Source organism: Centrocercus urophasianus, unplaced genomic scaffold (assembly GCF_019232065.1).
Source record: "Centrocercus urophasianus isolate 14NV4802_14NV808 unplaced genomic scaffold, USGS_Curo_1.0 seq_30, whole genome shotgun sequence".
In the NCBI taxonomy this organism is placed as follows: Eukaryota; Metazoa; Chordata; class Aves; order Galliformes; family Phasianidae; genus Centrocercus; species Centrocercus urophasianus.
Window position 1 is genome coordinate 2,630,579 of NW_024884867.1, and position 22,714 is coordinate 2,653,292.

General features: G+C 53.8%; 4 protein-coding genes across 4 annotated transcripts; 2 read left to right on the forward strand and 2 right to left on the reverse strand.

The window, feature by feature from the left end:
- Positions 1-1,639: 1,639 nt before the first annotated feature.
- Positions 1,640-7,522, forward strand: MAJIN (membrane anchored junction protein). Its single transcript, XM_042829113.1, has 10 exons — positions 1,640-1,740; positions 2,737-2,782; positions 3,012-3,087; positions 3,554-3,679; positions 3,880-3,911; positions 4,298-4,407; positions 4,773-4,827; positions 6,021-6,093; positions 6,192-6,336; positions 7,355-7,522. The coding sequence occupies exons 1-10, from the start codon at positions 1,640-1,642 to the stop codon at positions 7,395-7,397; spliced, it is 807 nt and encodes a 268-aa protein (XP_042685047.1). The 3' UTR covers positions 7,398-7,522.
- Positions 7,523-7,776: 254 nt separating this feature from the next.
- On the forward strand, positions 7,777-13,040 carry DDX54 (DEAD-box helicase 54). The gene is made up of 20 exons (XM_042828896.1): positions 7,777-7,860; positions 8,175-8,301; positions 8,383-8,453; positions 8,526-8,711; positions 8,791-8,840; positions 8,972-9,013; positions 9,127-9,222; positions 9,302-9,423; positions 9,646-9,707; positions 9,877-10,008; positions 10,125-10,335; positions 10,490-10,624; positions 10,772-10,993; positions 11,067-11,140; positions 11,323-11,520; positions 11,638-11,783; positions 11,853-11,966; positions 12,146-12,250; positions 12,403-12,506; positions 12,608-13,040. The coding sequence occupies exons 1-20, from the start codon at positions 7,792-7,794 to the stop codon at positions 12,829-12,831; spliced, it is 2,490 nt and encodes an 829-aa protein (XP_042684830.1). The 5' UTR covers positions 7,777-7,791; the 3' UTR covers positions 12,832-13,040.
- Positions 12,973-15,914, reverse strand: CFAP73 (cilia and flagella associated protein 73). Its single transcript, XM_042828899.1, has 6 exons — positions 15,068-15,914; positions 14,670-14,775; positions 14,171-14,275; positions 13,895-14,095; positions 13,605-13,826; positions 12,973-13,525 (listed from the first exon to the last, which is right to left on the reverse strand). Exons 1-6 carry the CDS (start codon positions 15,193-15,195, stop codon positions 13,142-13,144), a joined length of 1,146 nt encoding a protein of 381 aa, XP_042684833.1. The 5' UTR covers positions 15,196-15,914; the 3' UTR covers positions 12,973-13,141.
- Positions 15,912-22,580, reverse strand: VSIG10 (V-set and immunoglobulin domain containing 10). The gene is made up of 8 exons (XM_042828897.1): positions 22,489-22,580; positions 21,945-22,229; positions 19,479-19,760; positions 18,541-18,828; positions 17,923-18,033; positions 17,551-17,563; positions 16,555-16,724; positions 15,912-16,438 (listed from the first exon to the last, which is right to left on the reverse strand). Exons 1-8 carry the CDS (start codon positions 22,571-22,573, stop codon positions 16,368-16,370), a joined length of 1,305 nt encoding a protein of 434 aa, XP_042684831.1. The 5' UTR covers positions 22,574-22,580; the 3' UTR covers positions 15,912-16,367.
- Between the last annotated feature and the right edge of the window lie 134 nt (positions 22,581-22,714).

Sequence of the window (22,714 nt, forward strand, 5' to 3'; positions counted from 1 at the left end):
GCAGTCCTGTTGGGAATCAGGAGGAGAAGGAGCCCTGGGGTGAGCTGAGTCCTGCAGATCCAGCCAGGGCAGGGCCAGGAGGAGCAGTCAGCCCTGTTGCATTGCTGGTGGGCAAAGCAGAGGAAACCTGCTCCTTTCCCAGGGCAGATGCAGTTACGGGGACAAGTTTGTCAGCTTCACAAACAAATATACAGAAGGCCAGTTAAAACCTGGGGGCATTTCCCTGCAGAGATAACGAGGATGGTTTGCAAATCAGGAGAGCAAAAGGAAAATGCTGTTAATGTTATTCGTATTTTATAAGCCAGCGATTGCCTGCAGGTGCAAGGCTTTCTTAACCACAAGGAGAAAAGGAGAAGGCAGGGCTGAGAGTCTTTCACATCCCCAGGGTTCAAAGGGGAAACACAGCGGGTATTGTGTTGCTTTCCTACTAAATGGGGTGGTGGTGTTCAATTGTTTGAGGGCATTTGAATGGGCCAGCTCTCTGTTTTGATCCCAGATTTCTCCCAGAATCAGGGATGGGGGCAGTGGGCAGATGGAGTGGCACGGGAGGGGACTGTGTGTTGTCACAGTGCTGCTGTGAGGACCAGGATGCTGATGTGCAGGGAGGGAGTGGATTCTCACGGTTTCAGAGCTCTGTAGAGGCACAGAGTTGCAGCAAGGGCACCGTAATTATTATGACATGTTCAGTGATACAAAAGCATGGATCTGTGCATATTGATCCTGAATGGGTTCCTTTGCATCTGTTCGTTTAAGCATTGCCGTTGACCATCGCTTTGTTATTGAGCACTGCAGCTTTCCAGTTGTGCCTGTATGGATGTGGAAGGTTGCCAGGAAGGCTCCGGGGGTTGTTTTCCCCTCCAATGGCCCTAATGACGGCAAGACGGGGTTGGTGCAGGGATTGATGCCACCTGCGCAGCTCAGGACGTGTCCTGACCCAGCAGCGTCCTGTGGGAGGCAGGAGGAGAATCATAGAATCATAGAATCACAAGGTTGGAAACGACCTGCAAGATCATCCAGTCCAACCCCCCTCCCATTCCTATCAGTACCACAAGCACTAAACCACATCTCGCAGCTCCTCATCCAGGCGCCTCCTGAACACTGCCAGGGACAGCGACTCCACCACCTCCCTGTGCAGCCATTGCAGTGCCTGACCATCCTCTGAGAGAAAAAGTTTCTCCTAACATCCAACCTAAACCTCCTCTGGTACAACTTCTGGCCGTTTCCTCGGGTCCTACTATTTGCCTGGGAGAAGAGGCCAGACCCTTTTTCATCACAGCCTCCCTTCAGGAAGTTGTACAGTGCAGTGAGGTCTGCCCTGAGCTCCTCTTCTCCACACTGAACAATCCCAGCTCCCTCAGCCGCTCCTCATAAGACTTGTGCTCCAGACCCCTCACCAGTTTCGTTGCCCTTCTCTGGACACGTTCCAGGGCCTCAATGTCTTTCTTGTAGTGAGGGGCCCAAAACTGAACACACAGGAGCGGGAGCTGCTGCCCTGCGCCCCCCCACGGCTGCGGCCTGCACACGGCGCCGACCCCGCCGCCATCTGTGGGGCGTCAGGCGCAGCGCTGGGCTGCGTGCTGTAAGAGGGGCCCGGGGAGGAGCCAGAGCCGGCCTTCTTCCTTTGGCGGCGACAAAAAAGATGCCGTTGAAACCATTCTTGTACCCGCTGCCTGAAACCAGGTTCCTGCACGCGGGCGGAGTTGTGTATAAGTTTAAAATCCGCTGTGGCAACTTGCAGAGGTGAGGGAGCTCCAGGGAGGAGCTTTGATGAACCAGCCCGGGTTTGTAGAGGTGACAGGCCTGAGAAACGAGAGGGAAGGGACGGCGCTTTGGTTTGCCCGTGCTGCTGGCAGGCGGGGAACAGAAAGGAAAACAGCCTTCGGATGCGCGGAGGATGAGGATTTGGAGAGCTGTGTGCCGTCACGGCAGCGTGTGAGCCTGGAATTGAAGTGACATGAATTACAGGGCGCTGGTCAGCCTGCTGGAATGGGGAAGGTGGTCGTTACAAGGTGAAAACGTGGCTTTCCTGGGCGCACTGCCTTGGGGGGATCTGCTTGGATCTGCTTGGATCTGCTTGGATCTGCTTGGATCTGCTTATCAGACCAACGGGTCCCGCTGTGATGGAGCAGAACCCAGACCGACTCACTCAAGAAGTTTTGGAGCTCTTAATTTGAGAGAGGACTCAGAATCCTGGAGGCTGTGGGCTGTAATAGTCACAGAAGTTGGGGGTGTTCTGGCAAAAAGAGATATTACTGCTTCCCCCCCCCCCCCAAAACTGAGTGGTTTTAGACTCCCTTCAGGAATTTGCCTTTCAAGGCTGTGAGCGTCAGCAAGCAGCAGTCCAAGGGCAATGCCCTCAAAAGCATTGTGCTGTGATCTTCCTCTTGGCTTCAAAAGCAAAACCCATTTACAGCCATTTCTTGCTTTCAATTTGGAGCATTTCTGACCTCTTATCTCTTGTATCGCAGAATCACAGAATTGTAGGGGTTGGAAGGGACCTCCAGAGATCATCGAGTCCAACCCCCCTGCCAAAGCAGGTTCCCTACAGCAGGTCTCAAAAGAATCCTGGATATTTTTAAGAACAACATTTCAAGGTTTTATCCCCTTGCTAAGAATTTCCTCTCTGCAGTGAGAATGTTCCCTGCTTACCATGTTTTGTTGTCATTTAAACTCTGTCAAAGGATTTGATCCTTCCCTTCCCCAGGTGGGACTAATTCTCTGTATCTGTTTTCACAGCACTCCTGAACTCAACAACACTGATGTTGCTGTCAAGGAGTTTGAGGTAGGATATGCAGCAATTCCTGTCAGTGTCTTTCTATAGTGCAGATCAGGTGAAGGGAGTGTGGAGAAGGATAAGCAAAGCTGTTTGTATCTATCTAGAATATCCTTTCCAACAATTCATGCAAACTGTAAAGTGAAGTTTTTTCCAAAGCCTGAATGCTGAACTCCAGTAGAGTTGTGGATATATTGTTAATATTATTCCCTCACTTCTCTTTTTTTGGTCTCTCCAGGAAGCAATTCGAGTCATCCTTGGAAATCTTGATGATTTACGTCCATTTTCTACAGACCACTTCACTGTCTTTCCATGTATCCTTTCCTGTTCATAAAAGAAAAGATTCCATGAGTTGTGTATGTTGGGCGTTGCTTCATTCATTCAGGATTCATATTCAGTACCTTGCAGCTCTACTTTGAGCTTCACAATTTTACATTACCTGAGGACCCACCTCAGCTGGTGCCTTCAGCAAAGAATTGATTTGAAAGGAGTGTTTTGCAGTGTTTTTAGATCAGTAACTCTGAGTTCCAAGTCAGATTTAGACAGAAAATCACAGAAGGCTTAGGTCAGAAGGGACCTTAAATACCATCTATTTCCAAAAATGAAAGCACATATGCTAAGTCATAGTAAGCCCACCAAACACAATGGCAAGCATGGCTTGTGCACTGCTTTAAAAGATTAATGAAATGAGAAATGCTCCTTGTAGACTCAGCAACTTGAGAAAACAACAGTGGTTTTCAAACGCAGTGCTCTGTTCCTAAGTCTTAACGTCGTTCTCAGATTTGAGTAAATGGGAAAGGGTATCAGAAATGAGATTCAAACACGAGGATGTCAGTCTGGTGCCCTATCCCTACATCTGCACCATGTATCTAGAGCTCAACTCATTTCAGCAGAGTTTGTCTTTGGGTAAGTCTGCATGGTTATGGTTGGGTAATTTCCAGAACAAAGAAGTGTTTTTCAGTAGTTTTTCAATGTCAGAGCACTGTATGCAAGTTCAGCAGTCTGTCCTGTTCTCAGAAAATAAGGCATAAAGCAGAAACAAACTAAGTTGGTTGAAGAAACTCCAGTGTAAATAGTCGCCAAATTTTGTAATACTTCTGTTACAGGTAAAGAAGCCAACAGCAACACTTCTGAGCCTGTAAGTTGTGTGTGTGTGTTCTGAGTGACAGTCCAAACAGTCTGAAGCAGCAGAGTGCACAGAGATATTGCAGACTGGTGCAAAAAATATTGCAAGATAGGAAATAGTGAAGTTTTATAACTTGCAGTTGTCAGTCAGCAAATGTAAATTGGCCCTAATGGTGCAGTTCTCTGGATGGCTTCTCTCTGGTTCATGTCTTTGAATAAAGAAGCTAGTATTATATTCACAAATCTTGTTTGTTTTCATTCTATAAATATGAACTACTGTGCTAAATATAAATGTGAACAACTGTGCTAAATATAAGGACATATTGATTCTGAGTTTTGTTATAAAATAGAAAAGTCATAATCAAATGTTACCAATGCAAAGTTTGCAATGTTCTGAAGGTCAAGAGAAAAAGTGAAATACCAGGAAGCACTGAAATGGAAGAAACAGTGAAGAGGAGAAGAGTTGAAGGTCAAACAGAGACCTCATACCCAAAGCTGTGCATGGACAGGTCAGTCCACTACCAAATATTCTTCTAGGCCATATCTGAATATCTTTCATGTGCCACTGATCTGCAGTGTTCATCATGACTGTGTAGTCCTTCTGCCTGTTTTCTTCCATCTCTTTCATTGATGACACTTTTCCTAATTTTGGATTCCTTTTTGGAAATGTGTCCGTATTTTCTTTCTGTTTTCAATGGGAATTAGAGACTTGAGTACAAATGTCTATTTAGGGTCCATATTTTGTTGCCTAGAGGTACTGAAAGCTTGACTTACAAATGAAATGCTCATAGTGGCCATATGTATCACTGCTTGATTGCTTCCTTTTTGTAATTTTTCTGTAAGCTCAGTTCTTGTTTATTTCACTTATTTTTAGACCTGGAACTGAGAGTGTTCACCATGCAATTAAAGCAGAGCATGGGTTTGAAAAGGTAAGCTACAGAATATTCAGAAAGACACAACAGTATTGACTTAGTCCTCGAGTCTCAAGAAGGCAAGCACAAAATGCCTTCAGGTTTGTCTGTTCCCTTTTCATTTCCATCTGCAATAGTGACTTCTGATTGCTGCTCATCAGAATCAGTCAGATGGTGAGTTTTACAGAGATAACACACAAACTGTTCTGGTTCTTCAGCTAAGATCTAAGGGTAAGCTTAACCTGTCAGAGATGAACCTGAAGAATTGCCTACCTTGACCTCGAGCCTCCAGATGCCTCTTCCTATCAGACCCCACAGAGGGCCTGCAGCAGCTGCTGGCCTTCATACTGACTTTGCTGCCAATACTTGCAGCTCAAGCAGATGGCCTTGCAGGCATCTACCCCTCTCCCTTAAAAAGCATGATGAGTTTTCTGACTACTTCATCAGTAGTCATGTTAATGAGGGGATTGTTCCAGAGGGATCAGAGGTGCTTCCTAAACCCTCTCTTCTCAAAATGCCTTGGCAGGAAGGGAAGATTCTTTCTTTTCCAGCCTTCAGGCATCATTCTGAGAGCCAGCTGTCTGATCAGAATGGCTGGACTCCAGCCCACACATCTTCCTGCTTAACAAGGACACTGGCAGAAACTGAAGAAAGAGAGAAAGAGAACTGACAGCTGATCAGTCTGTTTCTGAAGATAACTTCCCTCCCTTACTGAATCCTCTGAGAATAAACTGCAGAGATCTCAGGCCTAAACTTTGGAAATTTTCACACATCTGAGCTCAGTGCAAGAGATGCACACCTGGGGAGTAAATCTGTGCTTGTATTATCTTCTGTCTGAGACAAAGTGATTTTACCCTGTCAAATAAGCATGCATGCAGATTTTATTGTTTGTGGTCCTTTGTATTTCTGATATCCTGGCTCAGCCCTGCTCCTGATGCTTCTCACTTCTGTCCTTCAGTGTTATTTACTGCTACTGTGGCTTAGCAGGACCAACGTCCAGAGGGCTGTGCTGTCAGTGGCTACTTCCCACAGCATCTCTGTGTGTGCTGTTTAAAATCTTTGCCTATGCCATCCCAGCTATTAAAGTCACTGAACTACAGCTTTACTTTAGAGCTCTGTTCACTTCTTCAAGCAAGCAAGTCAACAGAACTCTCCTGTGAGATATAATTTCACATTGTGTAACAAAGTTTCTGGGTTGTGTTTTCTTTCAGAGTTATTCCAAAGAAATTCAGTGTGAGCATCGTCCAGCATCCCTCAGCGTGGGCTGTAACCAAGAGTGCTTATGTAAGCAAGGCATTCCTGTGTTACTTCTTACATGGGGCATTCGGGGGAGTACGAAGGGAGTGAGTTTGTGCTTCTGTTCTTGCTGCTGTTTCTTACAGGGAGACCTGTGGGATATGATGTGGAACAAAGAGCAGAAATCAGTCAGCCTGAAGGTGAAATGCAGGTATTGCAGCAAACGGACCAAATCACCACCAAAGGAATTGAGGAGCCAAAACGAGGAGTTCTCTCAAAGTTCTGGAGGAGGTACCTGTGTTGCAGCTGTGAGCAGTTCCTACTTAAAGCTGCCTCGTAGCGCAGTGTTTGTTTTCCACCAGGACCACCTGTTCACTTCCTTCCTGAGTTTTAAAGAACTGCATCTGTGTGTTTTTCACTCTGAGGGTGGTGAGGCACTGGCACAGGTTGCCCAAGGAGGCTGTGGATGCCCCATCCCTGCAGGCATCCAAGGCCAGGCTGGATGTGGCTCTGGGCAGCCTGGGCTGCTGGTTGGTCACCCTGCACACAGCAGGGGGTTGGAACTGATGAGCACTGTGGTCCTTTTGTACCCAGGCCATCCTGTGATTCCATGATCTTCTGGTGGGTAGAGCAGAGAGAAGATACTCTAGCAAAGATTAAATGAACTGGTTTGGGTCAACAGGAAGCTTCATGTGTGACTGTATGGTGTAAACACCACGTGAGTTAATTCCCTCACGTGAGCCTCCTGTGCTGCTGTCCTTTCTGTGTCTGAGACTGATTCTGGCAGTTCAGGCGATTCTGTGTTATCTTGAAGAGCAGACACATCTTTTCCGTGGTGGTTAAACCAAGGCCTTCCAAGGTAAAGAAACATTCCCTCGTGCTCTGTGCTCGTGGAAAGGGGCACAGAAATTCGCAGTAAATGTGTCTTGTAGCTGCTTAAGGGAAAACAATCCCAGCAGTTCCTGACCTCAATCACCGCCCTTCTATCAGATAAAGAGTGCCACCTACAGCCGGACTGCTGCAAGACTTCAATATCTCTCCCGGCAGAGCTTTCCAGTCCTTCTTCAGTCCCATGAAGGGATCCTTAAAACCCTTATCAATCCTAACGTACGCCAGCGCCATTAACCACTAGAGCACCATGCTGGAGCTATTCTTTGTGTTTCCTCTCCACGTTTCCGTCTTCCTCTGAGGCACGCTGTGCTGGCAGGCAGAGGCAGCCTCATTCTTACAGTTCTAACAAGTATTTTGTGTATAATTCCGTGTGCGTATCTGTGTATAACTGTGTATAACAATGTATTTATTTCCCTAGGATATTTTCTCCGCTGCAGCACCTTTTTGGTGGGAAGCCCTGAACTAATTGCCTGGAGAAGTCAACTTCTACCGCATATGTCAGGTCGTGTTGTTTCTTTTGCGATTGAGCTTTTCCCCTTGCTCGCCTCAGCCATTAAATGCTTCGCGCCCAGGTTCACATTTTCAAATGTACGTAGCGAAAGCGTTGCCTCAGCAACGGAACGCCTTCTTCACAGCTCTGCCTTTTGAAAATCGTTACTTGAGCTCCTAATAAAAGCAGCGTCCGCTCGGCAGCGATCGTTATTTGTGGCAGGGAGGCGTTCGGAGGAGGGGCGCAGGGCAGCAAGGCGGGCACGTGGGCAGCGCCGCACGCACAATCCCGCGCTCTCGGCCCCGGAAGTCTCCGCCCCTTCCGGTCTCCGGCGCGGGGCTACTTCCGGTTTCCGCTCCACCGCCATGGCGCCGCCGAGTGCCCGCAAGCGGCGCGGACCGAATGGAGCTGGGGAACAGCGCCGGGCAGCAACGGTAGGGAGGCGCGGGGAGGGGGTGGAAGACGCGACCCCAACCCGTGGGCCCCTTCCCGTGTGTGCCCGGCCCCTCTGTGCCCGCGGCACGGGACCGGTGTGCCCACTCCCCGTTTGCCCATCTTCCCAGCGCCGCGTTCCCACGTGCTGATGTCTCCGTGTACCGGTGTCCCCAGTCCCCACGTGTGCGTGTCCCAAATATCCCTGTGTGATGCTGGTGTCCCAGCCCGCTGTCACGGCAGCCCTGCTGTCACCGTGACACAAACCTCGCTCACTGCGTGCCCACATCGTGACACAACCCTCCCCCATCCCCAGCTTCCCGTGCCCCCGCTGCCTGCCTTTCCCACTGCTGAGGACAGGGATGATGACACCGCCGAGGACACGCAGGCAATGGTGCGGGCTCAGAACAAGAAGAAGAAATCCGGAGGCTTCCAGTCCATGGGTATGTGTAGGGTGGAGGTCACCCCACCTGCAGAGCCCCTCACCATCCATATGTCCCCTCACTGTTTCCATGTCCCTGCAGGCCTGAGCTACCCTGTCTTCAAGGGTGTGATGAAGAAGGGATACAAAGTGCCCACGCCCATCCAGAGGAAGGTGAGGCCTTGGGGTGCAGGGGCTATGCTGTGTCCCCCCATGGGGCACTGACAGCAGGGCTGTGTCTCACAGACCATCCCTGTGATCCTGCGTGGCCGTGACGTGGTGGCGATGGCACGGACAGGCAGTGGGAAGACGGCCTGCTTCCTCCTGCCCATGTTTGAGCGGCTGAAGGCACCCAGCCCCTCTGGAGCACGCGCCCTCATCCTCTCACCCACTCGTGAACTGGCCCTGCAGACCCTCAAGTTCACCAAGGAGGTACAGGGACAAGTGGGCACCACTTGGGGCTGGAATCCCGGTGTGCTTTAACCTCACTGTTTCCCTTCTTGCCCTGAAGCTGGGCAAGTTCACAGGATTGAAGACCGCTCTTGTGCTGGGAGGAGACAAGTGAGTGGTATTCCTGATCTCGCTGAGTCCCTGCCAGCCCCCGCATCCTTAAAACAGCCCCAGATCTGCCCAGCCCTGGGAGGCGGTGGGCTGAGCTGTCCCCTGCTCTTGGGCTCTCCCCACTCTCACAGGATGGAGGATCAGTTTGCTGCGCTGCACGAGAACCCCGACATGTGAGTGTGGGTGCAGGGAGAGGACTTGGTGGGGACGTGGCCGCCAAGGTCAGATTTGGGATGGTGTGGGGAGACTGCAAGCAGCTCAACATCATCATCTCTGGCCCTCACAGAATCATTGCCACTCCCGGGCGCCTGGTGCATGTGGCAGTGGAGATGAACCTGAAGCTGCAGAGCGTGGAGTACGTGGTGTTTGACGAGGCTGACAGGTCAGTGTGCTTGGAGGTGATGATGGGAGCAGGGGGACCTTGGCTGCCACATCCCATGTCCCATGTGCTTTCCCTGCAGGCTCTTTGAGATGGGCTTTGCAGAACAGCTCCAAGAGATCCTTGCTCGGCTACCGGGTAGCCACCAGACCGTCCTCTTCTCAGCCACACTGCCCAAGCTGCTCGTTGAGTTTGCCCGTGCTGGTGAGAATTGGGTAGATGGGCTGGGTTGGGACTGGCTCCAAAGCTTGGTGGTCCTATACTGGTGGAAATGATCTGTTAGGGGGACTTCTCCCTGTCCTGCAGCTGTACTGGTCACTGGACCAGAGAAACACAGCTGGGTTGGGGTTGGGTCAAGTGGATATTCCCAGGCTGGGAGCTAGAGCTGGTCTCAGCTCTGTGTCCCACATCCACCATGTCCCACAGGTCTCACTGAGCCAATGCTGATACGTCTGGATGTGGAGTCAAAGCTCAGTGAGCAGCTCAAGGTGAGCTTTGTGCCTCTCCCTCCAGCACCAGGTGCTCCCATGCCTACAAGTTACCCCATGTTGGCTGGAGACTCATGAGGGGTGACCAGCCCAGAAATGAGTGGGCACTGCGAGGTGTTCCCAAAAGCCTGGGGGCCCAGAAGGGCTGAGCCCTGCCCTCTCTTTGCAGCTGGCTTTCTTCCACGTCCGTGGAGATGACAAACCAGCGGTGCTGCTCCACCTGCTCCGCAGCGTGGTGAAGCCCCAGGATCAGACAGTCGTCTTTGTGGCCACGAAGCACCACACGGAGTATCTCAAGGAGGTCAGTGTTTGGGTTCTGGATGGGCACTTTAGGGACTCAGTACCTTGGGGTACTGAGTTCCCTGGGCTGGAGGTGCATTTCCATGTGGGTTCTGTGCTCTCTTCCCCTGTCTGCAGCTACTCACGTCCCAGGGCATCTGCTGTACCCACATCTACAGCTCACTGGACCAGACTGCCCGCAAAATCAACATTGCCAAATTTGCCCATGGCAAATGCCAGGTGCTGCTGGTGACAGACGTGGCTGCCCGTGGGCTCGACATCCCCATGCTGGACAATGTCATCAACTACAGCTTCCCTGCCAAGTCCAAGCTTTTCCTGCACCGTGTTGGTAGGTGCTACCCAGGGGTTCCTCAGGGTGGTGGTGACAGGGAAGGTGTGAGTGGGCTGACCCTTGGGGTCCTAGAGTGCCAGTGGGTGCCTGTCCCAGGTCGGGGGCTGGTGCTGGCTCTGGTTTCCCACCCCCCTCCTCCTCACCCTGCCAGGTCGTGTGGCCCGTGCTGGCCGCAGTGGCACTGCCTACTCGCTGGTGGCTCCTGATGAGATGCCCTACATCTTTGACCTCCACCTCTTCCTGGGACGCCCGCTTATCCTTGCCGGTGCCCAGGAGATGCCTGCAGGTGAGGAGGACCCAAACGTGGAGGTGGCTGCACATCCTTTTGGGTTTATCCGTGAATATTGTGAGCTTTTGTGCAGAAGGGTCTTAGGGGGGTGATGCCCTCTTGCTCCCAGGGTGGGTTGCTGAGGCCATGTCCCTGGTGCTGCAGATGCAGATGGGGTCCTGGGTCGCGTCCCGCAGAGCTTGGTGGATGATGAGGAGTGCCTGCTGCTGACAGACCACGAGGGCTCACTGGAGCTGCAGAGCCTGCGCCGCGTGGCTGACAATGCCCAGAAGCAGTACCTGCGCTCCCGGCCCGGCCCCTCGCCCGAGTCCATCAAGAGGGTGAAGGAGATGGACATGTCTCAGTTGGGCATCCACCCCCTCTTCAGTGAGTGCTTCAGGGCACTGTGGGAGGGGATGCTTCTCCCCTGTGGATGAGCTGATCCCTCTGTGCTCCCCAGGTGCTCACTTTGAAGATACTGAACTGGAGAGGCTGAAGTTGGTGGACAGCATTAAAGCCTACAAGTCCAAGGCGGTGAGCTGGGGCCTGGCCTTTGGATGGAAGGCAGAGGGATGGGAGGGATGGGAAAAGAGGGAAGTTCCATAATCACAGAGGTTGGAAAAAAATGATCTAAAGATCATCAAGTCCAGCCATCGACCCATCCTCACCGTGCATTAAATCATTCACTCCTGGGCTTGCTCTGTCTCTGTGCACAGACCATCTTTGAGATCAACGCCACAGCCCACACGTTGGCCAGCAGCATCATGCGCTCCAAGCGGCGACACGACCGTGCCCTCATCGAGAAGTTCCAGCGTGGGCAGGAGGAGAAGCGGGTAGCAGCTCTCAAGGGGCAGGGGCTGCATCCAGCCACCCCCAAGCCTGAGGAGGAGGAAGGAGAGGAGGAAAACCTCCAGGTAACGGGGCTGGGACAGGGCTGTGCCTTGGCCTTGGAATGGGCATGTGAACCTCTAGGAGAAGCTGGCCCCGGGGTTGGGACATGGAGCCTCAGCCCCTCGTTTGCCCCCTTGCAGGAGGTGTTCTCCACCGTGGTGGGACGGAAGCGCAAACGGAGCCGGGCTGCAGAAGATGGTGCCAGGAAAAAGCCACAGCCACCAGCACAGCGGGATGAGGATTTCTACATCCCATATCGACCCAAGGACTTTGAGAGCGAGCGGGGGTGAGTTGGGAGCACTCCCCCACCCTCCTGCAGCAGCCTGGGCTGTTCTCATTGCTCCCCTCTGTGCAGGCTGAGTGTGGGCGGTGAGGGCAGTGCCTTCGAGCAGCAGGCAGCTGGGGCTGTGCTGGATCTCATGGGTGATGAAGGCCACAACCTGAACAGGAGCAAGCAGCTGCTGAAGTGGTGAGTGAGGTCTGATTGTGGCAGGAAAGAGCTGGGCAGGGAGCAGAGCCCAAGGGAATGTTTCCCTCCCCTCAAAGCCAGTGACTCTTGCTGTATATTGGGCAGTGTCAGGTAGAATTGGGATGCCCAGTGAGGTGGGTGGAGGTGGCTTGTTGTTCAGGAGTCTCCCTCTTTCCCAGGGACCGCAAGAAGAAGCGTTTTGTGGGGCAGACGGGCCAGGAGGAGAAGAAGAAAGTGCGGACAGAGAGCGGGCGCTACATCAGCAGCTCCTACAAGAACAACCTGTATCCTGCCCACGCTGTGCTGGGGGAGCTGGGTGTGGGGCTGAGTGGCCTTGCAGCCGGGGAGACGGGAGAGGGGGCTCTGCCTGGTGCTAGAGGGAGGTGGGGGAGGGTGAGAGCTGGGAAGCGCTGTGCCTGCCCTTAACCTGCCGCAGCTATGAGAAATGGAAGCAGAAAAACAAGGTTGATGAGCGAGACGAGGACGAAGACAACCAGGGAGGCCGGGAGCAATACAGAGGGAAGCACAAACGTGGGCACGGTGAGTAACTGAAGGAGCACCAATCCCCATCTACCCCCCCTGCATCTCTGAGGCCTCCAAGCTTGGTTTTACATCCACCCGTGGCCGTGTCTGTCCCACAGCCCCCCAGCGGCCCCCCACCCAGGGCAAGGTGCGCTCGGAGCTGAAGAACAAGCAGCAGATCCTGAAGCAGCGCAAGGCAGCGGCCAAGCAGCGCTTCCTGCAGCGCGGGGGCCTGAAGCGCCTGAAGGCACGGAACCGGCAGCGGGTGCAGGAGCTGCGACAGATGGCGTTCGGCCGCCGTGTTGGGGCCACCAAGAAGGGAAAGCTCCGAAAAAAGATGTAGGAGATGGCCTAGCAAAGGACGCATCAAATAGATACCCAGCTGGTTTTGGAGCCTGCCTCCTCTCTTGTGTCCTATACCTGGGGTAATTCCTCGCTCAGGTTCAGTTCTAAAAGAACGCAGCACTCGGGGACTGCAGCTGTGTTATATTTTGATGGGAAAAGGCTTTATCAGTATCGATGGCCTGAAGATGAGCAGCTGCTCTACTTCTGTCTGTTCAGGTGCCTTGCAGGAGGGTGCTGGTGGCCCAGGCTCTGTCCTGGGGCGTTTCTCTTCATCTGCCCTGGACTGGCTGAGGAGTGACTTCCATGCTTCATTGTGTCCTAAGTCCATCTATTTGTGGCTGGGAGGCACAGCGACAGCCCTGTGATGCTGTGAGTGTGTGGCAGTGGTGGCAGGCACATGAGGATGCAGCCCCAGCTCGGCACAGATGGCAGCCAGGTCCTGCATGCAGAGCAGCAGCTGGGGACACGGGGGCCTCTGTGTCACAGGGACATCCACATCCCTTCCAGCCCCGTGGCTGCTGGGCCACACTCACCACATCCAGTTGTGCCTCTGTGTCCCCCAGGGCCACATCCTTGGGGACCTTTAGCCTCGTGGTGGCGAGCTGGAAGAGGCTCAGCACCGCCATCTGGATCTGCCCCAGCAGCAGCGTCTTCTGGGCTGCAGCACCTTCCAGCTGGGCCCAGTGGGACTCCTGGGGCCAGGGAAATAGCTCAGGGCTGCAGGTGGTCCCATCCCACAGCCCCTCGCCCTGGGGGTCCTGCAACCTTTACCCCCTTCAGCACATCACGGCGGGCGGCTTCCAGACGGGCACGGAGCTGGAGCACCTCCTCGTTGCCACTGGTGAGCTCGCCATCAGCCTCCTCACAGCACTGCTGGAGCTGAGCCTGGCCCTGGGCCAGTGCCACCCGCCCGGCCTCCACCTGCTGCAGCAGCACCACCTGTGCCTCCATCAGTGCCCCGAAATGGGCCAGCATGGATGGCACGTCCTGAAACTGGAGCACAGCGTTGAGGGGATGAACAGGACGCTTCCAGGCCCTTCCTTGGGGACAGGAACCCTCACCCGCCCTGTGGCCACTCGCACATCCTGCAGGAAGTCACCGAAGACACGGAGGCTCCGCAGGCGCTGTCCCAGTTGTTCCCTGTGCCCCTGCAGCCTCTCCAGCTCCTGCTGCAGCCTCAAGGCCTCAGCTCTGTGCTGTGCCGCCCGTGCCCTCTCCTCACCTGCCCGCTGCTGCGCCCGCTGCCGCCTTGCTGACATGGCCTGGGGCATCAAGATGCCATTGGTGGGGATGGCAGAAGGACGTGGCCATGAGCCCAGCCCCGAACCCACTCACACCTTAAGGAAGGCGTTGAATTTGATGGTGTCATCACGGAGCTGCTCTTCCCTCTGGCCCAGCTGCTGCCAGCGCTGTGCCAGGCGGTCCATCTGCTGCTGGAAGTCCTGAGGGGCCACAGGGTGGCCGGAGCACAGCCCACACCCCAGGGGCAGGGACACAATCACAGGGGTGGGGGGGACCTCTGGAGCTCCCCCATCCCACCCTCTCTACTATTCCCTACAGTAGGTTGCACAGGAATGCTGTCCAGGTGGGATTGAGCACCTCCAGAGCAGGAAACTCCACCACTTCTCTGGGCTCTGAATCATCCCCAGCTTATTTCTCCCCCGATTCTACACTTGCCCTTGTTGATTTTCACAAGGTTCCTCTCCCCCCCAGCTCAGAGGAGGGGGAAAAACCACTGTGCACCCAAAGGACAGCTGTGGTTTCAGTCCCACTATGGAGGAGAAACAACCACGCATGGGGGGCACGCGGTGGGCTGGGGGCTGTATGGGGCTGTACCTCTCGCTGGGCCTGCAGGGCTCTTTCCACCTCCACCACCTCCCTCCTTTTCAGCAGCAGGCGCCTGGAGGGCAGCAGAGATGCTGAGTCCCATGTTGGCACTTTCCTGGGGACGCACACAGACCATCACAGCTGGCAGCACAGCCAGGACCCCCAAGCCCAACAGAACCCCCCCCAAATGCCTGTCTGGGCTCAGCCATAGGGTGTGCAGGTTACCCCTTACCCCCAGCTGAGGCTGCAGCACAGCCCCTTGCCTGGGCTGTCCCCCATAGGATGTCACCTGCCTGCTGGGCTGGGGACACCTCAGAGCCTTCCACCCAGCCTGAGATCAGCTGCACAAACAGCCCCTTGCTGGTGGGCACAATGGCAGCCTACAGGGGGAGGATGGGGACACTCACTGGAACCGCAGCTTGTCCTGGAACACCCTGCTCAGATGCTCCTCCAGACCCAGGGACGTCTTAGGGACAGCATCAGGATCCTGTGCAGCAAGGGGAGGGAGCAGAGGAGCAGGACGTGGGGCGGCCATTGCAGACGGCAGAGGCACACAATGCTGTTGCCAGGGGCAGCCAGAGGCTCCCGCAGTGCATGCTTCCTTCCCCCAGCTATGAGCGTCATCCGGTGAAGCTGGGAGCACACACGTATGGCCTGGGGATCAGGGACTGAGCCCCCTGCACAAGGAGGCCTCTGATGGGAAACCCAGGCTGCAGTGTGGCTTGTCAAAGCCAGGAGCCCCAATGGGGCAGGAGACAGTGGGTGTACGGCTCCCTGGGACACATCCCCCCCTCCATGCTCCTACCTACGCTCTGTCCTCCCCCACAGTCCCCACTCCAGCCCTCCCAAACCTCTGCAGGGATCACAGTCAGACCCCAGCTGCTGCCCTGCACCACTGCTCCAATCCCCACAGCTGCTCAGCTCCCGACTCAGATCATTCTTCACACTCCAAGAGGGGCTCAGCTCCCTCCTACAGTGCACACACGCAGCTGTTCTCCACGTTTTCCCCTCCCCACCTCATCTTCAGCTCCCCTCTGTTCCCCCAGGTGCACTCAGATCCCTGCCATTCCTTGTGTGTGTGCTCACACCCCCCTGCTCACTGCTGCAGGGCTTTATCCATCCCTCAATCTCCTCCTGTATGCTCCCACCCCTCTGAGTACCACCCTCACTGTGGGCCCAAGAAAACAGTGCAGGTCTTGGGAAAAAAAACCAAAACAATTATTTATAATAAAAACAATGAAGTCTCCTTGGAAAGTCAGCATCCCCACCCCAACCCCCCCATCCTCCAATTGCTTCTTCCATCATCCTGGCACAGCCACTTGGTGGCCTCAAGGCAACGTTCTCCATGTGCTCCCCACAGCTCTAGCATTGCTGGGAGCCGAAACCCCACACCGTAGCCAAGCCTACATGCACTGAGATGAGCAGGCCACTGGCACGTATTTGCTGAACTCTGCTCCTGCGCTGGGTGCCACCTTGTTAAGAAGGGTATCTGAGACAAAGAGGAACAGCAAAAGAGAGAAGAAAGGGAGAAACAAGGCTGGAAGGGTGGAGTGAAAGCTGGGGGAGTGGAGAAGGAAGAGGGGTGCTCTGGCTGAACCAGATGGCTGCAGGACACGAACAGCCTGTGCTCAGCCACAAGGCAACGAGGACGTTTGGTGCTGGGCTTCCAGCTGGAGCTTTGTGCATTTCCATAACAAGGCACGGAGGTTATGTGCCTTGTGCATCTTCTCCATTTGTCTTCTGAAGAGGGACCACGCTGTGCAGCTCACCCTTGTCACCTACACAGGGCACAGAGCAGCACCTCAGCAAGAGTCAGCAAACCAGAGAACAGTTCTTCCCCCCCTTTGTTGCTCCAGCCCCCAAACCCAGCCAGCAGGCAGGCAGCAGGGCTCACCTTCTGTCGGGCAGTTGAGATAAGCAGCCTGGATGCTGTTCCCATTGACCAGCGCCATCACCTCCTGCTTGATGGAGCTGCCCACCGTGTTCTCTTCCTTGTTCCTTTCATCATCATCATCATCATCTTCCGAGTCCACCAGCACTAAGACATCATCAGAGTCCTGGCTCCTGTCAAAAGCAGAGCGAGGGGAGGTGGGCTGATGCTGAGAACAGCTTCTCCTGACCCTGTTCCTCCAGTCTGCATCTCCCCTGGCCTTGACAACTCCATACACCACAACCACCCATTTGGACAGACTCTTCCAACCCTGCACGAACCGCGTGCGAACAAAAGCTGGTTTCACACCCTGCTGGCAGCAACAGCACCAACAGCATTCTGCACTGCTTCCCATTCGTCTTCCAAAGTCCTCCAACCATCTCATCAACAGTCATGTATTACACTGCAAGAACCCCTCCTGAACAGAGTAATCCTCCCCTCCTGCACGCATGGGGAACTGGAGGCACTCAGAATAGAGTCTTCCCATGCCGCAGCACCGCAGCTGTGGGAACAGAACCAACAAGGGCAAGGAGAGGGAGCAGGGCCAGGAGTGGTGACAGCAGGAAGCAGAGAAGAAATCCAGTGCAGCAGAATCCCCACAGAAGTACTCGCTTACATGCAGCTCTCAGACAGTCCCCCCAAAGGAAGAGGACACAGTGCAGACACCCATGCAGAGAAGCAGATCACCATTTCACTCTACACACCATGTTTTAGGGCTCACCTGCACCATGGAGAAGCTCTCCTGCACAGCCTTCCCCCATGCTAACAGGACACCTCTGCATGTCCAGAGGCAATGACAAGTGTTCCCCTCATTCTCCTGCTCCCTCACCCACATCAAGCCTCACCCAGCCATGCTGAACCCTTCCACTTTCACCTAAGAACAGCTCTGTTCTGCTCTACTGGAGATCACGGCTGCCAGGATGGTAGGCTAACAAACCAGACTGAGGAAAAGCAACTTACCTGAATGCAGCACCTAAATGGGAGAGAAGGGAGGAGAGAAGGGAGTGTTAGAAACCAATCCCAGAGCAGCTGCTGGTTTTGCTGTGCAGATCCTACCAGCTGTGCATAGGAGCTCGGAAGGAAAGGGAAGAGTAGGAATGGCTCTGCACAGCTCCCTGCAGGAGCTCAGGGCAAGCTACTTGAAGCATCCAGCCATGGAAGGGCCTTGTGTTCCAGCCCAGCTCCTCCAGGGAGGATGGGCTCCTTACCAGGAGCACGATGATGCCCAAGAGCTGGGGGTAGTCAGTAGCTGACTCCAACACAACAGGAAGGGCAGGTAGGTTAGGGAAAATTCCTCTCTACCCCGTGGCTTGCACAGAGGAGAGCTCCTACCTCTGAGGCACAAGAGAGGATTGTAGTACAAGACAACCCCAGAGATGGTGAGGACAGCCATCAGGGACAGCACCACCACCGCACCCACGACTCCAACTATGTTCGTTGGTTCTGCAGAAAAGGGAAACATAAGAGGCCAACTTGTTGCTGGGACACGGATGGATGCCAAGGATGTTCAAATAACAGAGGTCTCAGTGCTGTGCTGCTCTGATTTCCCCCCATCCCTACAGTCCCACCACCACACAAGGTGTGTTCGTATGATGAAACAACCATGCTTCATTGACATGGAAAACAACACTGCAAGGTTTTTGTGAAAACAAATCCGCTCCTGCTTGTTGCTGCTTAAGAGCTCCTCTGCCCCCAGCATCAGCAGGAAGGACCAAGGAGCAGCTGTGCTCCTCTCTCAGGCCCAATACACCAAGGTGAGAGGAATGGAGGCTTTTAACTCTGGGACGAGAAGACCCAGTCCCACACCTCGCTTGCAGTGAAAACACAAAAGGTATCACAGACAATCAGTGACAAACGCAGCCCCACAGGGGCTCTCCAGCACTTGCCATGAGCTGTGTCCCTGCTTTCCTTACACTCCCAGCCACAGCAACCCCAGGCAGCCCTACTCACGCTTCACCGTCAGGCAGACGAACACCTCCCGCAGCCCCACGGGGTTCTGTGCTTTGCAGATGTAACAGCCCCCGTCGATGCCCTGGGAGCAGTTCTGGATGGTGAGGTGGGACACGTTGCCCTCCTGGGCAATGAAGTACCTCCCTCCAGGTTCGATCTCTGGCTGGGTGATGCCCCGCAGCCAGGTGAGTCTTGCTGCAGGCACGCTCTCGGTCACACGGCACGTCAGGGTCACGTTGTCACCCACAAAACAGGTCTTTGGGGGCTCCAATTCCAACGAGGGGACTTCTGAACCAGCCCAGAAGGAAAGACACAGTCAAGGAAGAGATGGAAGAGTTAAACAGAACAATCTGTCAGCCATCCGACTGATTAGTAATCATTAACAGAGGAAAACATGCAGGTTGAGACTCGAGCAGCCTTCCATGGAGCGATATGATATTATGTGATAGGAGCAACTCTCACTTTCCCATTTTTGACACCTGCGTTTATATCGACAGAGGACAACACCTGGAGGGCAGCCAGGAGGAATATGGCAGAGGAGAAAGGCAGCCCAGGGGGCTGGGGACACACAAAACCATTCTGACATAAACCCAGCCCCAGTACATTTAAACTCAAGCTGAGCAAGGCACTCAAATCACTGGTTCATGTTTTCTGTTCTGGACACAGGTATGAGTGTTTGCACAGGAGAAAAGGTTGGTGCACAGGGATTTGTCAACCCAAAACACGACTCAACAACAACTCTGCCACGCTAGATCTCACCTGTAGGACTTCTGTGCCTCGTGCAGTCACCTCTGCACAGCCAAATCTTGTCAGGCTGCCTTGTTTGCATCCCTCCCCTGCTGCAAGAACCAGCAAGACTGGCTCTGGAGGGCAGAGAACGATCAGGATACCTGTCTGCCCCACCATTAATCATTAATACGGTGAAGAAACCAACTTACTTATCTCCACAGAGCATGCAGGCTCCTCCTGCTTCACAACGTGGCTCCCAACACACTTGAACACTTTGCGGTGGGAGAGGTAGGAGCTGTTCAGTGTTTCCACGTGGGTGTCTGAGGAGCTTGTGGAGCTGATGAGCCAGCTGGAGTTCTCCAGATCGTGCCCCTCTTCTTGCCAGTGCAGGGTGGGGTGGGGATACCCCCCAGGCCAACTGCAAAACAGCTGCAGCATCAGCCCCGAGGAGGAGCTCTCAGCCCAGCACTTCGGGGTGGAACGTGGTGGATCTGTAGCAAGAAGGTCACGCAGTTAGAAACATATCCAAGGCACTTGGTGTCCCAGGGCTGGAACCTCAGAGAAAGCTTAGCTTTGCAATCATTCCCCTTGAAACTCTCCACAGGTTCCCTGCCTGCGTTTCCCCCTGATCGGCGCACCACTGCCTCAGGGGAGCATAACTGAGACAGCCAAGAGGGACAAAGCAGGAGGCTGCTTTGCAAGAAGTATCACAGCAACCACTAGAACACAGGGGAAGGACACATCTTTGCCACAGCATCGTCTGATGGAGTCAGCTGTCACTGCTGCGTGGGGTCACAGTGCCTCGCTCAGCCCCTTGCCGTGCTATGCTCACATCACACTGCAGCAGTGGGGACAAACTCCAAGAGAAGGGAGGTGGGTAAGGCACTGCTGGGTTCACACCAGGGCTGACCATCGGGTAACCGAGAGCTTGCTATTTAAATGCAGAAACAACTAAAGGCAAGATGGGGCAGAAGCCAACAGAAATACAAGAGCAGCCCCCTCAGGCAGAGCAGAGCTCACGTTTCATGCAGCTGGACTTCATGCCTCTCCCCCATCGTCTGGTTTCTTCACATTTCTGGGGATGCCCAAGAGTAGGATTTTGGTGGAGAAACTTTTGCACATACACACCCATATGCAAATACACACACGTTTGTTTAACAGCCAGAGGGATTCTGGACTCTGATCCAGGCAGAAGTGCAGTGTCCCTGCAGCTGGCTCACCTGCTACAATGCTCAACAAGACTGAGAGATGCTGCCAAAGAAAGCTCCAAAGAAAAGGTGTCAAAGAAGGATGAGTTATGCTTATTTTGTAAAGCGTTTTTCAAGTGACTGGAGAGATCACACAATTTGGATTAAATGGGAAAAAAATCACGGCAAAAACCCACGTGAGCTGCAACAACACCTTCTCAGGGCTTGGCTTTCCAGGAACAATATACATGCACCTTTTATGAGCTCTGAGAACAGCCAATTGTGCCAAGAGATTTTCCTATTGCACTTCCTCTGTTCCAGCTCTGGGGTGGTCTCATAATTGTGATTGTAATTGACTGTGAACTTTGGCTGTGGTTAACAAGAGCAAAATGTCAGCCTGAGACACCAGAAACTGCCCTGCATTGAAAGGTGGGCGCAGCCAGAGCACTGTTTTAAGCACAAAGAAAACTTTTTGGTACATCCAGTATGAGGTGTCAACTGCTAACTTCCACACAAAGCCTGAAGATCCTGGGTGATGTTGTGTCTGTACCTGAGGTTCACAGCAGCCCTGGCCAAGCTGCTCCTATGGCCAGCAACAGAGAGCATGAAAAAAAATGGGTACTTGCTTCTAACATTATGTTGATAAGCTTCAATTTTTAGCCTGTGCTGATGTTGCTTTTACTGGCCTTAAGCATCACTAGAAATCTCTTTCCCACCTGCTTAAGGAGACTCCAGTGGTGCACAGTGCCTGCGTGACCTTTGGAAATTAACTGACAAGTCACACATTAACAAACCAATTTCAGAACCAACTGGTGGTTGGACTACATGATCTCAGTGATCCTTCCAATCGTAATGATTCCACGATCTGCACACAATCAGTGCGGAAACAACTCAGATTTTGAGTGACTCTCAGAAACGGTGAGTGGCAGCAGCACTGCTGCTCGTTGATATCTTTTGCTCACGAGCATTTTGCTTCACTGCTCTAAATTTAGGGCTCCCATTTCTAAGCCCTAAGCCTACCAAATTCTCTATTTATCTATCTATCTATCTATCTAGCAGCTTAAGGTTTGATTCCTTCAGTCCAGCCCCTGTGACCCTCCGACTCCGTCTGCAGGCTCCTCGCCCCAGGAAGGGAATTTTCACCTGTGCAAACGTTCAGAGATTTAATCTGTACAGAACAGGTACAACTTTTACAACACATACCTGTCAACAACCACCGACAAAGCAGCAACACCCTGAACGCAAACAGAAAATAGCCATCACACTGCAAATGTTAACAGAAAGATCAACAAGAAAAGCAAGAGCTAGTAAAGCACAGATTGGCAATGAAGCAGAACTGGCAGCAGCCTTCTCCCTCTTCCAAACCCTACGGTTGGTAGGGAGGACAGCAGGATGCAGCCCAGGCCTATGAAGACTTCTAAGAAAATGGATAAGGAACGGAAATGGGACCTGTGCGACCTAGGGGTGGAAATTCTGGGACAGACTTACTGGCTACCAGGAGCTGGACTCTGTGCTCGTGGTCTGTCTTGTTCAGCACTTCCTTACAAGTGTAGTTGCCCTCGTCCTGCAGCCGCAGCTCTGAGATGCGCAGAGAGCTGTTGTCCACCAGGGAGAAGCGGACGTCTGGGGGGAAGGTGACCCTCGAGGAGAAGAGCGGGGGAAAAGAGCGCGGGTCCCCTTGGAACCACAGCACCTCAGTGGCCTCTTTGGAGACATTGCGGCACAAGAGGAGGATGCTTCCTCCCACCTTCCCAAAGACCACTTCTGTTGTTCCTGCAAAACAGAAGGCAGAGTGTTAGGGACAGGGGGACACACAAAGCCCCTTCCTCAAGCTCCTCACGTCCCGTCCAACCAGAACCCAGAGGAGAGGGCCTTTCTGAGTCCGAGGGCAGCAATCCTGCCGAAGGCGGATGAGAATTCAGAAGGAAAGGTGATTTAGGAAGAAAAACCCTCGGATTTCTGCTCGGCCGCCCGCACCTGTGCTTCCACAGCCGCAGCGCTGCGCTCCCTCAGGCCGCCCCTCCTCCCGTACCTGCGGCGCTGCGGCGCGGCATCCGCAGCCACACACACAGCGCGACCAGCAGCCCGGCCAGAGCCGTCCCGCCGCGGAACCGCATCGCCGTCCGCCTCCTCCGGCACCTCCTGCTGAGGCTGGACCCGCCTGGAGGCGGCGCGACCCGCCCTCCGCCCTCACCTCCCCCTCTGGTGCCCGGCCGTCGCCGCCGCCACCCTCGCTGACGGGACACCCGGTGGCCGCC

What these genes read in the sequence shown, in the direction of transcription:
- CFAP73 (XM_042828899.1), bottom strand. Translation starts at nt 15,195, where the DNA reads ATGGCCGCCCCACGTCCTGCTCCTCTGCTCCCTCCCCTTGCTGCACAG. An exon ending in CAGGACAAGCTGCGGTTCCA is followed by an intron (nt 14,776 to 15,067) that starts GTGAGTGTCCCC and finishes GTGCGTCCCCAG; the next exon opens with GAAAGTGCCAACATGGGACT. An exon ending in TGCGAGTGGCCACAGGGCGG is followed by an intron (nt 13,827 to 13,894) that starts GTGAGGGTTCCT and finishes GCTGTGCTCCAG; the next exon opens with TTTCAGGACGTGCCATCCAT.
- MAJIN (XM_042829113.1), top strand. Translation starts at nt 1,640, where the DNA reads ATGCCGTTGAAACCATTCTTGTACCCGCTGCCTGAAACCAGGTTCCTG. An exon ending in CCACTTCACTGTCTTTCCAT is followed by an intron (nt 3,088 to 3,553) that starts GTATCCTTTCCT and finishes CGTCGTTCTCAG; the next exon opens with ATTTGAGTAAATGGGAAAGG. An exon ending in CCAAAGCTGTGCATGGACAG is followed by an intron (nt 4,408 to 4,772) that starts GTCAGTCCACTA and finishes ACTTATTTTTAG; the next exon opens with ACCTGGAACTGAGAGTGTTC.
- VSIG10 (XM_042828897.1), bottom strand. Translation starts at nt 22,573, where the DNA reads ATGCGGTTCCGCGGCGGGACGGCTCTGGCCGGGCTGCTGGTCGCGCTG. An exon ending in GCCGCGCCGCAGCGCCGCAG is followed by an intron (nt 22,230 to 22,488) that starts GTACGGGAGGAG and finishes TCTGTTTTGCAG; the next exon opens with GAACAACAGAAGTGGTCTTT. An exon ending in AGTCCAGCTCCTGGTAGCCA is followed by an intron (nt 19,761 to 21,944) that starts GTAAGTCTGTCC and finishes TTCTTGCTACAG; the next exon opens with ATCCACCACGTTCCACCCCG.
- DDX54 (XM_042828896.1), top strand. Translation starts at nt 7,792, where the DNA reads ATGGCGCCGCCGAGTGCCCGCAAGCGGCGCGGACCGAATGGAGCTGGG. An exon ending in GACTTTGAGAGCGAGCGGGG is followed by an intron (nt 11,784 to 11,852) that starts GTGAGTTGGGAG and finishes CCCTCTGTGCAG; the next exon opens with GCTGAGTGTGGGCGGTGAGG. An exon ending in AGCAAGCAGCTGCTGAAGTG is followed by an intron (nt 11,967 to 12,145) that starts GTGAGTGAGGTC and finishes CCTCTTTCCCAG; the next exon opens with GGACCGCAAGAAGAAGCGTT.